Source organism: Phyllostomus discolor, chromosome 4 (assembly GCF_004126475.2).
Source record: "Phyllostomus discolor isolate MPI-MPIP mPhyDis1 chromosome 4, mPhyDis1.pri.v3, whole genome shotgun sequence".
Lineage (NCBI taxonomy): Eukaryota > Metazoa > Chordata > Mammalia > Chiroptera > Phyllostomidae > Phyllostomus > Phyllostomus discolor.
In genome coordinates, this window is record NC_040906.2 from 209,486,266 (window position 1) to 209,502,080 (window position 15,815).

Here is a 15,815-nt window from a genome sequence, read left to right on the forward strand (position 1 = left end):
GCCGGATGCTGTGGGCAGCTGTAATGCGCCGCAGCACGTCATGGGGTAGCGGGAACTTTTGGCTGCGTTATCATCCCACGGGACCACCTCACAGCACTGTTCTGCAGCGCATGACTGTTTCACGAGGAAAATCGCATGGATTGTCACAGGCGGCAGCGCCGCCTCCTCCCCCAAGCCCAGCCCTTGGCTCCTGGCTAGAAGAGCACCGATTTCCGTGTACCCACTGTCTTCGCGTGGCCAGTGTTCAAGGTCAAGGAAGACGGCTCCAGCCCCCCCCCCCGCCCCCCGGGAATGGACGACCAGTGTAGCTACGGACGTGACCAAATCCTACCGACTCCCACCGAGGCTCCCAGAAGTCTGTGCGGAGAGGCGGAGGACAGAAGGAAGCTGGGCCCTTGATCAAATGCGGGGAAACACAAATTTCCACTCTAAAAATAACTGTGTTAGGTTTTTTAATCTGGCATCTAAACAGAGCCTAACTGACTGACAAATAGACCACACATCTGTAAGCACTGTGACTGGGGTGTGGGGCATTAGTCAGGGCAGAATTAGATATTTTCACATTTTTCTTTAAAACTTGGTCGTTCCTTTCAAAAGAATGCATGTAATGCATTAAAATACCACTCAGAAGACATCTGCCTTTAGACATGTTCCAAAGTTCATGTGAACATTTACCTAATTCGATACTTTTCAGGGTTGAGTCATGATTTCCTATAGTCAATTATACTTGTCTTGAATCCAAGAATGATCCTTTTCCCATACTATAATCTACTATAATCATTCACGTATTCATATGTGAATATACCTTTTTATATTGTGAGGTGGTAGAGTATTCATAAACACCATAACTGGAAGTACGAAGGTAAAAACGCAGCTTTTACTTGTTAAAAGAATACAGCTAAGACAGGTCGACGGCAGACAGAGATGGGGCCAACCACAACCGCGGAGACGCACGCGTCCGTGGACCCCGCGTGTCCGGGATGTGGGGGGGCGGGCCTGGCCTGGGGCGAGTCACTCACAGTAGAGAGCGAACACCAAGGCCAGCGCAACGTAGGTCTCCGTCTCGTGCTTCGCGGCGACCCAGCTGTCCCACGCCACGTCCCAGATCCACTGGCTGGCGACCTGGAGGCGTGTTTAAGACTTAACTTTAGATTAAGCACGAGAAGAGGTGACTTTCAAGCCTGCACGAGTTTGGTTTCTTACAGATGCAGCAGCACGCTGGGAAGCTGCATGTAGCAAGTGCTCTGCCCCAGAGAGACTCGGGACCGAGGGCTCCGGGCCCAGCTCCTCCTTCACCACAGCCAGCCGCTGCAGCACAGACAGACAGGCAGCCGTCTGTCCGGCCGTCTGTCCACGGTTGGGGTCTAGCAGCCCTGCGTACAGGGCGCCCTGCTGTGCTGCAGCCCATCCCGAGGAGTTCCTCTTCCCGGCCTTGACGAGTTCCAGCTGAAAACGTGCCGGGGCCTCGTCCGGGAGTGGAGGAAGGGCACTGACCACACGAGCAGGCCACCAGAGACGAGCCTCACTCCTGCGCTTTGCTGACAGAGCCATCTGCAGTCTGACTACAGCCCACCTTTCCGTGCGGCACCTAAAACTGCCACGGACCGTCTCTGGCCTCTCCCATAAGGAGGCCGAGTCTGTTTCCCACTCTGGATATTAGTGGGCGTTGGGACTCGCTTTGAGCGAAAGAGTGTGGCATTGCGCACATCCCAAGCCAGGCCTCTGAGGCCGTCTGCTCGCACCTTCCAGGAATGCTGGGAGGAGACCCGGCGTGCAGGAGGCCCTCGGCCCCCAGAGGGTGACGGCTCCTGTGTAGGCAGCCCAGGGCTCCACCAGCAGCCAGCACCACTCATCAGACATGGGGCCAAGGCCACTGGGACGCCCGGGCCCAGCTGAGTGAGTCACCAGGTGGCCGCAAGCACCTCCGTGAGTCCAAAGGAAAAGACAAAGAACTCGTCCGGGCCAAGCTGACCCCCAGAGGATGTGATCCTGAATCCTGGGGAAAGGGAGGCAGGGGCTTATAGTGCTGGCAGCATCACTGCAGACATAGCACCCCACTCTCCGCTGCCGGCAGGCACCGTGGCCCCCCTGGGAGACAGACACTCACGCACCCCCGCCCTTGCGTGTGGGCACCCCAGGCTTCCTCTCCGTGGGAGTTCCGCCAGATCCCCGGCACAGCCGGGTTCTCCTCGCCATTCCGTTACCAGGGCTCTTCCCTGTCTCTGTGCAACCCCAGTGAGTCGCTCGGTCACTCGCTCACATCGCCGGCCTGATGTACTCTCCAGAGCACTAATCGCCCTCGAGGAGCCTCCAGTCCCTTAGGTGGGGACTCCTCTCCTGGACAGAGTCCGCACAAGCTCCTTCGGAACGCACCCTGCCCGCCTAGTGGGCCTGCATTCTTGGCTGTAAATAACAGTGATCACCTTGCTGTGTCCTGGGGACTCTGTGCTGGAGACGACGTGAAGGACTTTAATGCAGTCGTCCCGTTGGGCCCTCGCAACCGCCCTGGCAGGCAGGTTTCGCCACCCCTGTTCTGGGTGGGGCCCCGGTGCAAGCCACAGCGGTGCGTGTCACTGCCCAGACTCCGGCCGGCTCCACGGGTACACACGCCCGCCTGGCTGTCCCACTGCCTGCCTCGCTTCATCTCCCCCAACTGCGAGCTATGTGGCCCCGCCCCCTCGACGGGAGCCAGCACTGTCGGGGACGCAGGCCCACGCCTAGTCACTCGGTCATTTCTCTGGTGGCGCCTAACACCCTTTCCTGCCTAAAACAAAGTTACGGGTCACTCGCCGAATGGCATTAAATTGTCAAAACAGGTACAACTGAGAAGCAGGCTATCTGTACAACTTACTAAACCAGGAATAGGAAGCTGTCATTTCTAGGTTAGTGTTTTTCAAATAATTTACAGTGAAAGCACAGAAATGGGGAGTGCTGACCCCACCACTCTGGGGGACCCACCCGGGCCTCACCGCACTAGGTGTGACGGGGATCGGCGGGGTACTTACATTTATTGCCTGGCCGGTCTTTTGAATAAGTAACACCTTGACAATGAATTTATAGCGCTGGTACCCAAATTCTTTGACCACTGACATAATGCAGTCTGCTAACTCTAGCGACAGACGAGAGAAGACTTTATCGTCATACTTGACATCTTTAAGGTTGTCCTTTAAAAAAATTTTTAGAAATTAATTTTCTAACCAAATCTTTTCTAAAGATTCAAGTAAAAAACATGGGTCTAAGTAATACATATAGCTTTTTAACCAAATAATATGAAAAGCATGTAATGCTTACCAATTTATTTCAGTAAGAATTTTGAAGAAAACTCATTTTGTTTTTTCAATTATGTTCACTTACTCTTTAGTAAGCTGTAAATTCTCCTTCATTAGATTACTCTTATCAAACAACCAAGGAGACACAAGGGGAATTTTAACAGAATGCCCTGGGAATTCTTAGGTAGAGGAAATAGATCTTTTAAAAATTGACGTGTTTGCTAAAACCTGGATCTGGGGTTTCCCAGAGCCCAGACTCCATTGCCCAAGAGCGGCACTAGGTCCTGCCGGCCTCCCGCCGCCCCCCGCTGTCCATCTGCCTCTCTCTAGCGCCTCCCCGAGGCTGCCCGCACGGTGCTTGTTCCCGCGGCCTCCTGTGGCCTACGGGTGGACGCCAAGGAACCCAGGGCTTCTCATCGCAGGTGTTGACAGCTGGCATGCAGCCGGGACACAAGTGTGGCCGCGGAGCGCCACACCCACCAGCTGGTGAGCAGACGCACATGCCCCCGAATAACTGACTTGCACCAGGGACAAATTAGCCCCTGTTCTGGGCTCTGGGCTGTAACAAACGGGCTCCCAGCTCATTCTACAGGCAGGTGAAACCACAGAGGCGGCCCTTTTCGCTGGAGTTCCCTTCCTGAGTGCTTCTGGGTCGAGAGCTGGGTCTGGAAGCACGTGTTTCTCTCCAGCATTTGGCTGTGGCTCTGTCTTTCGAACACTTGGCAACAGCCCCTCTGCTGACTCTGCCTAAAATTGTATCTACCTAAGGGCCCTTTAAATGTTTTTTAAAACATATTTATTGATTTTAGAGAGGGAAACATTGATGTGACAGAGAAACATAAATTAATTGGTTGCCTCCCATATGCGCCCCATCAGGGGACTGAACCCGCAACCCAGGTACGTGCCCCAACCAGGAATCCAACCCGACCTTTGGTGCACGGGGTGATGCTCCCACAGCGCCACACAGGCCAGGGCCCAAAAGGCTCTTTTTAAAACAAATGATGGCACATCTTATGGGAGGACACCCACAAGCTCTATCAAGATACACTATTTCCCCCTGGCTGGTGTGGCTCAGTGGATTGAGCGTGGGCTGCAAACCAAAGGGTCGCTGGTTTGATTCCCAGTCAGGGCACATGCCTGGGGTTTAGGGCCAGGGCCCCAGTGGGGGCCAATTGAGAGGCCACTACACATGGATATTTCCCTCCTTCTCTTTCTCCCTCCCTTCCCCTCTGTCTAAAAGTAGATAAATAAAATCTTTACCCAAAAAAGATGCCCTATTTCCATGTCTGGATCAACGTTCAGTCTTCCCCGAACGCAAGGGGAAGACCCCTGCCCTCTCTAAGACCCTCGCCATCCACCTGCACGTCTGACAGGCTGCGTGTGGCCCCGTCACGCCACGGGAGTCTCTGAATTGTCATACGTAAACACAGTGGGAACTCCTGCCACATTCATGGGTCTGGACTCAACCGGGAGGCGGGGCTGCGGGAGAGATACCCCGAAACGCAGCGTCTCGCACCACCCGGGCCCGCAGTCAGGGTCCAGGTCAGAGAAGAAGGTCATCGGCAAGTGTTTTATTGAATTATTTAGGTTGAGTGGGATCTCTTCATTTCCTGAAGCTGGGAGCCGAGACACGCTCCCCGGAGGTGACCCACGACCACCAGCCAGTGAGGAGGTGTGTCTGCCTCTGTGATGGCGAGGGGAAGCGGGAGGGCGTGTCCCCTCACCACTCCTCTGCACTAATGAAAGCTCACCCGCTGAGAGAATGAAGGAGGGTTAGGGTCCTCACTTACACAAACTGAACTCAGCCCAGGCCCCGTCCCCAGTGGCTGGCTCACCCCCGCTGTCACTGAAGGAGTGAGTCTTGCAGGCTGGGGGGGTCACTTTCCAGCAAGGGCCACTTCCACAGTGGGGCCAGCCTGGGTGCAGCGCCAGCAGGGTCTGGGCATCAGGAACTCCAGCTGCCGGGTGTCCCCCTCCCGCGATGGAAGAGACCCAGGATGGAAAGGGGGTGCGGAACAGGTGGTCCTCGAGCCGGTTCCTGTGATTGAAAACCCTGTGACTGGGTCCTGCATCAGGAAAGGTGGTGACGGGGGTTCTCTCCGTCGGAGCAATGCAGCCCTCAGGCACCCAGACTGTGAAGTCGGTGTCGGTATTAACGTCAGGGCTGCGCTGCCAATGCGGTGAAGCGGGGAAGCCTCTCATGAGCCTGGGACCGTGTGTCCGAGTTCAAATCACTGTCTGGGATCAACTCTACACCCCAGTTGGTGGGAAGAAGAAAAACCCCGATGGTGGCTGGTCGGTGTTCGGGGGCTGGTGGAGGGGGGCAGGCGGCCAGTCTGAGGATGGCTCGCCACAGCCAGGAGCCCATTTTCACACACACACACACAAGCACGTTCAGTGTGTCCTTGTGTAACAGGGTACAGCCAAGATGGGGGCCCCAAATAGGGATTTGAAATGGGGTCCAGAACTCAAGATGTTCAGGAAATATTAGGATGTCCTCACCCCCACAGGTTTGGTTTGGGGGAAGGGACACAGGGAGCAGGGCCTCTGAGAGCTGTTTTGCATAGCAACAGCCTTGCAGCTCACCTCTGGTGTGGTCATTTAACACATCTATAACCTTTACCTGGTTGCAGAGATATGTTCAATAGCTGTGGCCAAGCTGTGAGCCGGGGCGGCAACTCCCCCAAGTTACAGCGCCTGCGTGGGAGCTTGGAGAAGATTGGCTTCCTGACATGGGGCCACGTCTGCCCAGACTCGGGATGGCAGCCCAGTAAAGCTGGAAGGATGTGGGAGTGCTGGCAAGTGTAGCCAATTGTGGGAGGAGTCGGAAATGGGGCTGCAGAGGAAGATTGGCGTTGGGATTTAAACCCAGAGGCGACAGCCCTGGGAGAGCGAGCCTCGAGGCTTTGCCAGAGTGGGGACCCTCGCAGCTTTAGAAGGGGGAACCACCACCCGGCTTTAGCAGAGATCCCGGTGACACAGCTGACGGTGCCGGGAACCGAGGGAGGCCGACCAGCCAAGATGGATTAGTGGGAAGAACCGGGGGCTGCCTGAACCACGGACTTCTATTTCTTTTCCTGAGATATGGTACCCCAGACTGGGCAAAGGGGGAAGGAAGGACTGTGTGTGTGTTTGTGGGTGTTTAAGGGACTTTGGGATTTTGAGGAAGACATTAGGCCCCTACTTTAAGTCTGTACAGCATTAAATAAACATTTCCTTTCCTTTTCACGAATCTCTGGCATTGAGAGTTGTCTTTCCTATAGGTGGCGGACATAGCAAACCTGGGGGCTCCTCTCTGTAACAGTGTATCGGCTTTGCCCCCCGCCCCTGTTGTTCTGTAACACTTGGTCACTCATCCCTGCACCCACGGGAGAAACGTGGAACCACAGGGATAAATAATTATGGGTAATTCAGAGCTAAATGAAACAACACGAGCCTGCCCCACGTGGTGTAGCTCAGGGCACCGATGTGGAGATCACCGACTGCAGGGCCCTTTCACATTTCCAGAGACAAGTGCCATGGAAAGACCGACCGGGACGGTGACCCTGCCGTGTGCGGGAGCACAGCCCATCACCCCCCGGAGCTGGGACAGTGCTTCGCAGGGATCCACCCGCCTACCTTCAGGATCCGCTGGACTTTGGTTTCCACCGAATGGGCCTGGAACTTCTTCGGCGGCTCCATCCGGTACGTGTTGGCGAACTTCAGCCTGGCCAGGGCGCTCTTCCACTCCTTGCCCAGGTCGGCGGTGGACTCGTCCAGCGGGGGCTCCACATACTGTACCTCGTGCAGCGAATCCCGCAGCCTCTCTCTCAGAATCTGTGCGTACTGGAGGAGACAGGGGGGCGGGTCGCCTTTCAGCCTGTGGCCTGGACTTCAGACTCAGCACCCCCGGTGGGGCAGCACAGGCCGACACAGCACTTGGGAGCGCATTGCAGCGCGCCTGTGTGACAATGTGGCTGTGAAATCCTAGGTGGGCTGGTTCACCCCTTGCTGTCAATTTGGTAAGACCAGGAAAAAAGAGTATCTGGCTAGCTACCGTGTGTTGTCTGAAAACACAAATACACACGGACACAAATTTGCACACACATTCAGAATATCCGTAGCAGGTGCCAACGAACTGGAAGTGACAGTGTCCCCCGGAGAGGGCGTCCGGGCGGCTCGGAGACGCGAGTGTCAGAACACCTTTCCTGTTCTGTGCCCCGAGGTCACGAGATACTCCTCTTCATCATCTCCTCGTAATTTTAATTATTTCACTTTATCCTTGAATACATGACACAGTCACCGAGGTAACCCTTTCATAAGTATGAAGTTGAAAGATAAGTGGACCGAGCTGGTGCACACATCACCCCATGCTTTCTGACTTGCGTGCATTGTGACAGGCAGCACGCTTTCAGGAAATCCTCATGCAGCGCCTGACCCGGTCTGGACAAGTGCTCCGGCCTGAATCACAGCCGTGAGCTCCACTGTGGTGACCAGGCGTCAGCTGTCACCCTTGCACTCACCCCCCTGTTCCGGAAGCCCACCTGGAGTGGCCGTGCTAGTGGGAGGGGCTGAGGGACCACAGGATGGAGCATAGGGGACGACTAACCGAGTGTGACAGTGGTGGTTGCTCCCAAAATAAGTCATGTGATGTGACAGAACCTGGCTGTGAGGGACCGACTAGGCAGAATGGTCGGAGGCGGCCCCTCTGAGGCAGGACCCCAGGGGAACTCCAAAAGGGCCAGGAGCTGGGGAGGCCAAGACCCCCAGTGAGAACCCGCCACGCCAGGAGAGCGGGCTGGGCTCCGCCGTGTGTGGCGGGAGACAAGACTGAGGAGGCAGGGAAGGCAACCAAGGGGATCGATCGTGGGGACTGCGAAGACACTACAGGAAGGAGTTGGGATTTCGTTCCCAGAACAGGGGGCAGCCATGGGAAGGGCCCAGCAGGTGAGTGATGTTACAGGTTCCAGCTTTCAAAGGTCAGGCTGGCGGCTGTGTGGTGGGCCCGTTAAAGGGCCATCAGGGCCAGGAGGCGGTAGCTTCACAGTGCTTTTTACAAATAATGTTAACTATAAATAACCTCATAACCTTTTAATGGTTTTTCTAACCAGCAATATGCTTTACTTCTGACTTTATATAAGAATTGTTTATTTCCTAGCAATTTTTTATGTTACACTGCTCTCTGTTTTCAATGTATTATTTTGATGCTCCCTTTCGATTACTTAAAAACACATTTTATGTTTTTAGGAGTAGTTTAATATGGAACTACTATTGCACCAGATGTTAAAGTTTTATTCATTTTAATGTTTACTACCTCTTGATTTTTCTAAAAATAGTTCCACGTATTGGGTTGGCCAGAGTCCATTACATTTTTTTTCTATAAAATAAAACACACATTTTTCATTTTCACCAGCAACTTTATTGACTTGGATATTTTGAGTGCGTTGCCTGTGGACAGAGGCCAGGGTGCTGCTGAACACCTTCCGACGCAGAAGACAGCCCCACAGCAAAGGGTTATTTGGCCAAAATGTCAGCAGGACAAGAAACTCTGCAAACCACTTCTGACACGTTCCATCAGTCACAGCGCCTTCTCCATACACTGCACAGATCTTTCTTTCTGCACTTCAGTTGCATTATTACCTTTCTTAATAACGCATAACATGCTGAAGATGTTGCATATCTTTTTTCCTCTTCAATATTAAAATGGCTGCACAAAAACTTACCAATTTTTGATGTTTTTCTTAAACGCACTTTATATTTAGTGTGTTTCTTGCAGCTGTCACTACAACCTAACAAAATTGTTTCAAGTTAAGGACAACTAAGCATTTTACTTGGACAACAATTAAAAAACAAAACAAAAACAAACAAAAGACAACTAAGCGGAACTAGTGCCATCATCACCGCATGGAAAAAAAACAAAAGAACTATTTGGCCAGCCCAAGATCTGTCTTCCATTTCCTTCATCAATGTCACAGTTTTCAGTGTATGTATGGGTCTTTCATCTTCTCGGTTCAAGTTATTCTTAGATATTTATCCTTTTTTGATGCAATTGTAAATGGAATGAATTCCTTTTTCTTCAAGTGCATTCCTAGAGCATAGAAACACACCAGATTTTAGCATACTGGTTTTGGATTTGCTGGTTTTGTTAGGTATAAGTTTTTCAGTGGAGCCTTTAGGGTTTTCTCTGGATAGCACGTCATATGCAAATAGTGGCAGTTTTACTGCTTCCTTCCCAATCCGGATACTGCTTCTTTCTTTTTCTTGCCTAGCTGCTCTGTGTAGGGCTCCCAGGACTACTGAGTTGGCCGACAGGTCCATTATTTTTCTGTGCACTGGCTTCTAGCTGTGCTTGTTAGTGCATGCTGCCTCTTCGCAGGAAAGCCGTCCTGCTGAGCTCTGGGCCCTGGTCTGCGTCCTAACCTTTGCTCACCAGGGCACGAGGCAGACAGAGTTAGGGCACACCCTAACACTCGTTTAACCTCGTCACATCATTAAGGACCCTGTCTCCACACACGCTCACACTGCGAGGTGCAGGGTGAAGTCATCATACAACAACCAGGGGCACCCAATTCCACCCAATGGGTCTTTCAAGTAATTTGTGCATTTCATACAAGTGGATGGACACATGATCCTGTTATTTCTAGTACTTTCTTCTGATCTCTTACGTATTTATTGGGTCTGTAGTGATTTCCCCGTCACTCTTGGCATTGTCTTTACTTTTTCCTGATTAGCCCAGCTTGACCAAGGGTTGACAAACTTTTCCTGTTTTTTAGTATTTCAGGCATTGTGGGTTAAATATGGTCTCTGTCCATTCTACTCCCCCTGCCCTCATCTCTTCCTCCCTCATCACCCTCCATCCTCTTAAAATAACCCTATAAAAATGCCTGTACCTTTCTTAGCTCATGGGCTGTACCAAAACAACATGTGAGCTAGATCTGACCCACCAGTTAGGTTTGCCAACCTCTGGGCTTGAAGTTTATCAACTTTATTCTTTCCAAAATACCATTGGTTTCATTTTCTGTTTTTGTTCACTATTAATTTCCATTTGTTTTTATTACCTCCCTCCTTTTGCTTACTTTTATTTTGATTTTTTTCCCACTAATTCCAGCTGACAGTTGAAATACTGGTTTAAAATCCCTCTAATAGAGGGATTTAAAATAATGAATTTTCTCATGTATTGCTTTAGCTACATCCTACAATTTTTTCAAACTTTTTAAATTTTCATTCAGTTTAGGGTATTTTTTTCTTCTTTTACCCATGGGTTATATAAAAGGATATCATTGACTTTTCAGATGATTTATGATTTTCCATGTTTTTGTGATACTGATTTCTAACTTATTCCATTGTGACTAGAGAATGTGATTTACGTTATCTGAATCCACTTAGAATTTGTCTTATGTGCCAAGACACATTGTATCTTAGTAACGTTTCATGTGTGCTTCCAAAGAACATTCAGTCCACTGCAGTTGCGCCAAGTGTTCTACAGAAGTGCCACAGTTGTACTTGGGCTATAGTGCTATCTTTTATATCCTTAGTAGTTTTTTGTTTGCTCCTTCTATTAATTACTGAGACATCTGTTAAAATTTACAACGGTAATCATGGATGTCTGTGCAAGAAATACACTTTTGCTTTCTGTATTTTGAAGCTCTAAGCTTAGGTACATAAACATTTAGGATTATGTCCTTCTGATGAGCTGCCCTGATAGAATATAAAATGACCCATTTATCTGTCATAATTTTATTTAAAAACGTACCTTCTCTGGTATTAATATAGACACTCCCACCTTCTTTTGGTTAGTGTTCACACGGTATACCTTTCTCCATCCTCTTCATTCCTTAACCTATTTGTGCCTTTATATTTAGTGTTTCTTGCAGACAGTATATAGTTTCACCTTGCTTTTATAACCAATCCAACAACCTCTGAATCTTAATTTGGCTGTTTATATTTAATGAGATTAACATGATTTCTAGAAATCCATACTTGTTTCCTATCTCTCCCATTTTTTGTTCCCTGTACTTCTTACGCTTTCTTTTGGATTAAGTACCTTTAATGATTCCATCCGTGACTTGTTAAACCACCAGCTATATGCTTTCCCTGAGGTGGTTTAGGGCTTGCAGTGCGTCCCCAACTCACCCCAGTCCTCCTTCAGGTCCTTGCTCAGCTGTGGACTTCCTTCCTCTCCTCCCACCTCTCTGGCTCACGTTGTTTAAAACCAACAATGCCATCACTCTTGATGTACTCAATCGTCTTTAATAAATTTGAAAATAAGAAAAATCTATACTTTTATCAACACTCACAACTCCTAGTGTTTTCTATTCCTTTCCTAATTTATATCTTATATATTCCTTTTGTTGAAAGGACTTCCTTTAACATTTCTGACAATGTAGGTCTGTTGATGAATTCTTTTAGCTTTCGTGTCTGAAAACCAGTACTTTGTCTTTATTCTTGGAAGATATTTTCACTAGGTATGGAATTCTAGGTTGGTATTTTTAAAAGACTTTATTTACTTATTTTCAGAAAGAGGAAAAGCGGGAGAAAGAAAAGTTGATGTAGGAGAGAAACATGGATCGGCTGCCTCTCGTACACGGGGACCACACCCAACAGCCAGGCCTGTGCCCCGTCTGGGAACTGGCCACCTCTCACTGTGCAGGACGAAGCCCACCCCGCGGAGCCACGTGGGGCAGGGCTGGGCTGGTGGTGTTGTCACCTTTAAACATCCTTTACAGCATCTCCAGGAACGTAAAGATAACTCAATGTCTTCTGCCTTGCAATTTTTCTGATGAAAAGTCTTGCCATTTCATCTGTGCTCATCTGTACTTTAAATGTTTTCTATTTGCTTTTACACTTTTGAATCACTGGTTTGAGCAGAACTTTGTTTCTTTTGCTAGAACTTCAATGAGCCTCTTGGATTTGTGGGGTTACAGTTTTTACCAAATTTGGCAATTGCCCATCATTAATTCTTCAAGCATTTTTTGTCTTTCCTCATCTCTTCACTTGGGGACTCAAAATACAAGAAAATTTGTCCTGAAATTTTTCCCATATCTCATTGATACATCCTATTTTTTCCAGGTTTTATCACTGCAGATTCCTCAGCGGTGTGGAATCTGCTGATTGTTGTTTTACATGCCCTGACACCCTATTCCTCATCTGCAGCAGTGTGATTTGGACTTGACATGCTCAACCTTTTCTCTAGACTTGAACATACAGGTTGTGACAATGTTTTATAACGATGTAGGTGCTCTAAGTTAATAAAACTTATGTAATGCAACAACTGTTTTATAACTACTTTGGTGTCCTTCAACAGTAATTATATCTTTTATCTTTTCTGCATGCACTTACTGATTGTGTCTTGTCCTCATTTTGGATTGTATTTTCCTGCTTTGTGGTAGGTCTGCTGTTTAGTTGTGACACCAAGCACTGGATTTTACCTTAATTGCTGCACATTTTGGTACTCCTCTAAGTATTCCTGAGCCTTAGTTTAGAATGTAGTAACTTGGAAACAGTTTCATCCTCTTGAGGCTTGCTTCTCAGCTTTGACAGGCCAGACCAGAAGAATCTACGTTCTGGCTACTTTCACCCCCCACTGCTGAGACAGCGCACCTGGCACTCTAACCAGTGCCCTCCAAAGGCATGGTTTTCCACTCTTGCTGGTGGAAACACAAGTTAGTCTGCGTGCCACAAAAGTTTTTTTCTTCTACCCCTGTGGGCAGTCTCCTGTTCCCAAGGCCCCAAGGCCCCAAGCTGGGGACCCAAGGAGAGCCCTCCGCAGGCACTGGGAGTTGGGCTGTCCTCTGACTCTGTGCTCTGCTGAGTCGTACCCCCTGCCCTGCCCTGGCTCACCTTCCCTGCTTCTCCTCCCTCAGAGAGCTCTGGCCTGTCTTGCCTTACAGCCAACCCATGGAAGCAGTTGCTTCCTACATTTTGCGTTATTTTCAGTAGCTTCTCGTAGGAGTTAGTTTTTCCATGCTGGCTGCTAGAAGTAGTTCATCAGAAAATAAATATGTTTTGATCATCTGCCAAACTGATTTATGTTTTTGGCTGGGGAAGGGGCATTATTAGCTACCTAAACCACTTAAAAAAAAGCTGTTAACATTTTCACGGAGAGAATGCTTCTGCCTTGGGTAATCACCAACTCCCCCCCACAATATACTTCAGGGACACGGCCACACTGTGTGAGTGACAGCAGCTCCCAACTGCAGACTCCCCTGGGGACAGGGCATGCAGGTATGGTGTGCAGGCGACACTTAAAGAGATCCTACCATGCTGGAAACTCACATCTCTACCATTTCTTCCTTACTTCCTCCTCAAGGACATCTTACCCCTTTGTTAAGAAAGAATCTTCATAATCCCTTCTAAAAGTTGGAGTAGGCTTTAAATATGATCACCGTTTAACTAAAACCACCTGGCTTATTTAACCTATTGTATGGCATTTGCCTACATTGAACATGATTATAATCCTAGCACAAACGTGAGCGTGACCATGCTGTCAATGCCTTTCTAACGGCTACTTGCTAGTCTGTAGGGTTTTCAAATGTATGTACACAAGGGAGGCTAGTTAAATTTTCAATTTTTGGTAATCCAAAGTTTTAGAATCTTTGGTTGCAAGCTGTAGGAGCTGACTTCTCGTTAAGCAAACACTTGGTGAAGTGGAAGGGTGTCCATAGAACGGAGGAGACGGCTCAAGGGCCAGGCAGCACATGGGGCGCTCCAGTCTGTCCCCTCGCTCCGAATCACCGTCCTCTCCTTGACCTTCAGGAACACTGCACCCACTGAACGTGTTTCCGACTCATCTTCACGACCTTAGAGCACGTGACTGACAGCCCCACCAGAACTCCATGCGGGGGAGAATTAGTTAACTCTACAAGTAAAAACCGAGGTGCTGCTACGAGAGGGGGGAGTAAGGATGCAGAGCACACAGTATCAAAAGTTTTACATGGATTAAATTGTGGGTCCTAATTTTTCCTGTGCTTGGGACAGGGGAATTGTCAGCGGCCAGCAAGTTAGAACCGAGGCATCAGTGCGCTCGGTGAGCAGTCTCGGACTTAGTCTCTCCCTAATTACGGGCTCCTTCCAACTTCTTACCCTTTAAAGCCCTGCTGGGCTTTAAAGATAGCTATGAATAATCACACCGGCATCTCACAACCCAGAACTGCCTTGGTCCACGTCCCCTTGGTCCCAGATTTCAGCCTAAACACACCATGCAGCTGGGCACTTCCTCCTCTGGGACCGGGACCCACTCCCTTCTCAAGGTCCTTGCCGCCATCCCGCGTGAAGTTCAGGCAGGGAACCTCTGCTGCCTAGACACTCAGACACTGCCATTACCCGCGGGCCGCCCGTCTGGCAACGCAGCAGTCTGGGGGGCGTGAACGCTAAGGCACTCTACGACTGGCCAAGGTCCGCGGCCCCGCTCTGCTGGGGCCCCTAGCTGTGCAGACGTGGCCTACGTCTCCTCCCTTAGTTCGTCCTCTCCTCTCGTCTGACCTGTTTCAGCGCCTTCAAAAGCAGCGCTCTAGCCCTGGCTGGCGTAGCTCAGTGGATTGAGCGCGGGCTGCGAACTAAAGTGTGGCAGGTTCGATTCCCAGTCAGGGTGCATGCAAGAGTCGCAGGCCATGACCCCCAGCAACTGCACATTGATGTTTCTCTCTCTCTCTATCTCTCCCTTCCCTCTCTAAAAATAAATAAATAAAGTCTTTAAAAAAAATTAAAAAAAAAAGCAGCGCTCCCCGAGCTCTCTCCCCCTCATGTCACTTGCGCGTCCTCCACAGGAGTTTCGGGGAGAAACCACGGCAGACGAGAGAACAGAGCAGTTCCTCGTCTCGGCTTTATCCTTGGACCCTTTTTGTGTCCTTGGGAAAATCACTTTCCTGTTAAAGTGTCCATGGAAAATAAAGTCTGGGTTACAACACGGGTTTTCAAACTACGGCCACAGGGAAGTCCTGGCGTTACGCCGCCAAGTGAAACCGAATGGCACGTTCCCCCCGTTTTAGACAATTACGCTAACGGACGCCTTCTTCAACCACCGAGTCTACCGCTGTCTTTAAACCGAGAGCATCTGCTCGTTCTGCTCGGTAAGTCGGCGGTTTCCTCTTTACGCCTGTGGCCGGTGCAAGGTGTCCGGGCGGGGGGGGCGCGCTCGGCGCACCGCCCTCTCCGGTGACCGGGAGACGGGCCTTCCGGGGAGGCTGGGGAGACCCGACAAGGCCCGGAGAGGCTCTGGCTAGGTTCCGCGGGACCTCTCGGTCTCAGGGACGGAACCGCGGCCCCGCCAGCCACGGCCGCGCCGCTCCAGCGCGGGCGTTCGCTCCCCGCCGGGGACGCCTGCCTCCCGGCTGCGCAGCCCGCCGTCCGCGCACTCACTGACTCCTTCTCGAACATGCTAGGCCGCCTGTCTCTCCGAGGCGTCGCCGAGGACTGCGGAGCGGGCTGGTGCGCGGGAACCCGCCCTCCTCGGCCCCGCTTCTCCATCCCGCCCTCGTCCGCGACGCGCCCAGCAGCGCGCCTCCACCGCCCACGAACGACCGGGCCGCCTCCCGCGAGAACTCAGACTTCGCGCCGGCGCCGCGCCAG

The 15,815-nt window shown here is 50.6% G+C and overlaps 1 protein-coding gene across 2 annotated transcripts; it reads right to left on the bottom strand.

Annotated features, from left to right (window-relative positions):
* Positions 1-449: 449 nt before the first annotated feature.
* DYNLT2 (dynein light chain Tctex-type 2) lies at positions 450-15,758 on the bottom strand. Of its 2 annotated transcripts, XM_028503979.2 has the most exons (4): positions 15,606-15,758; positions 6,888-7,094; positions 3,006-3,164; positions 450-1,122 (listed from the first exon to the last, which is right to left on the bottom strand). In XM_028503979.2, exons 1-4 carry the CDS (start codon positions 15,711-15,713, stop codon positions 1,012-1,014), a joined length of 585 nt encoding a protein of 194 aa, XP_028359780.1. In that variant the 5' UTR covers positions 15,714-15,758; the 3' UTR covers positions 450-1,011. The 2 variants fall into 2 exon arrangements, with proteins under 2 accessions (XP_028359780.1, XP_035880890.1); XM_036024997.1 differs by lacking the exon at positions 3,006-3,164 and having other exon boundaries at positions 15,606-15,746.
* Positions 15,759-15,815: the final 57 nt, after the last annotated feature.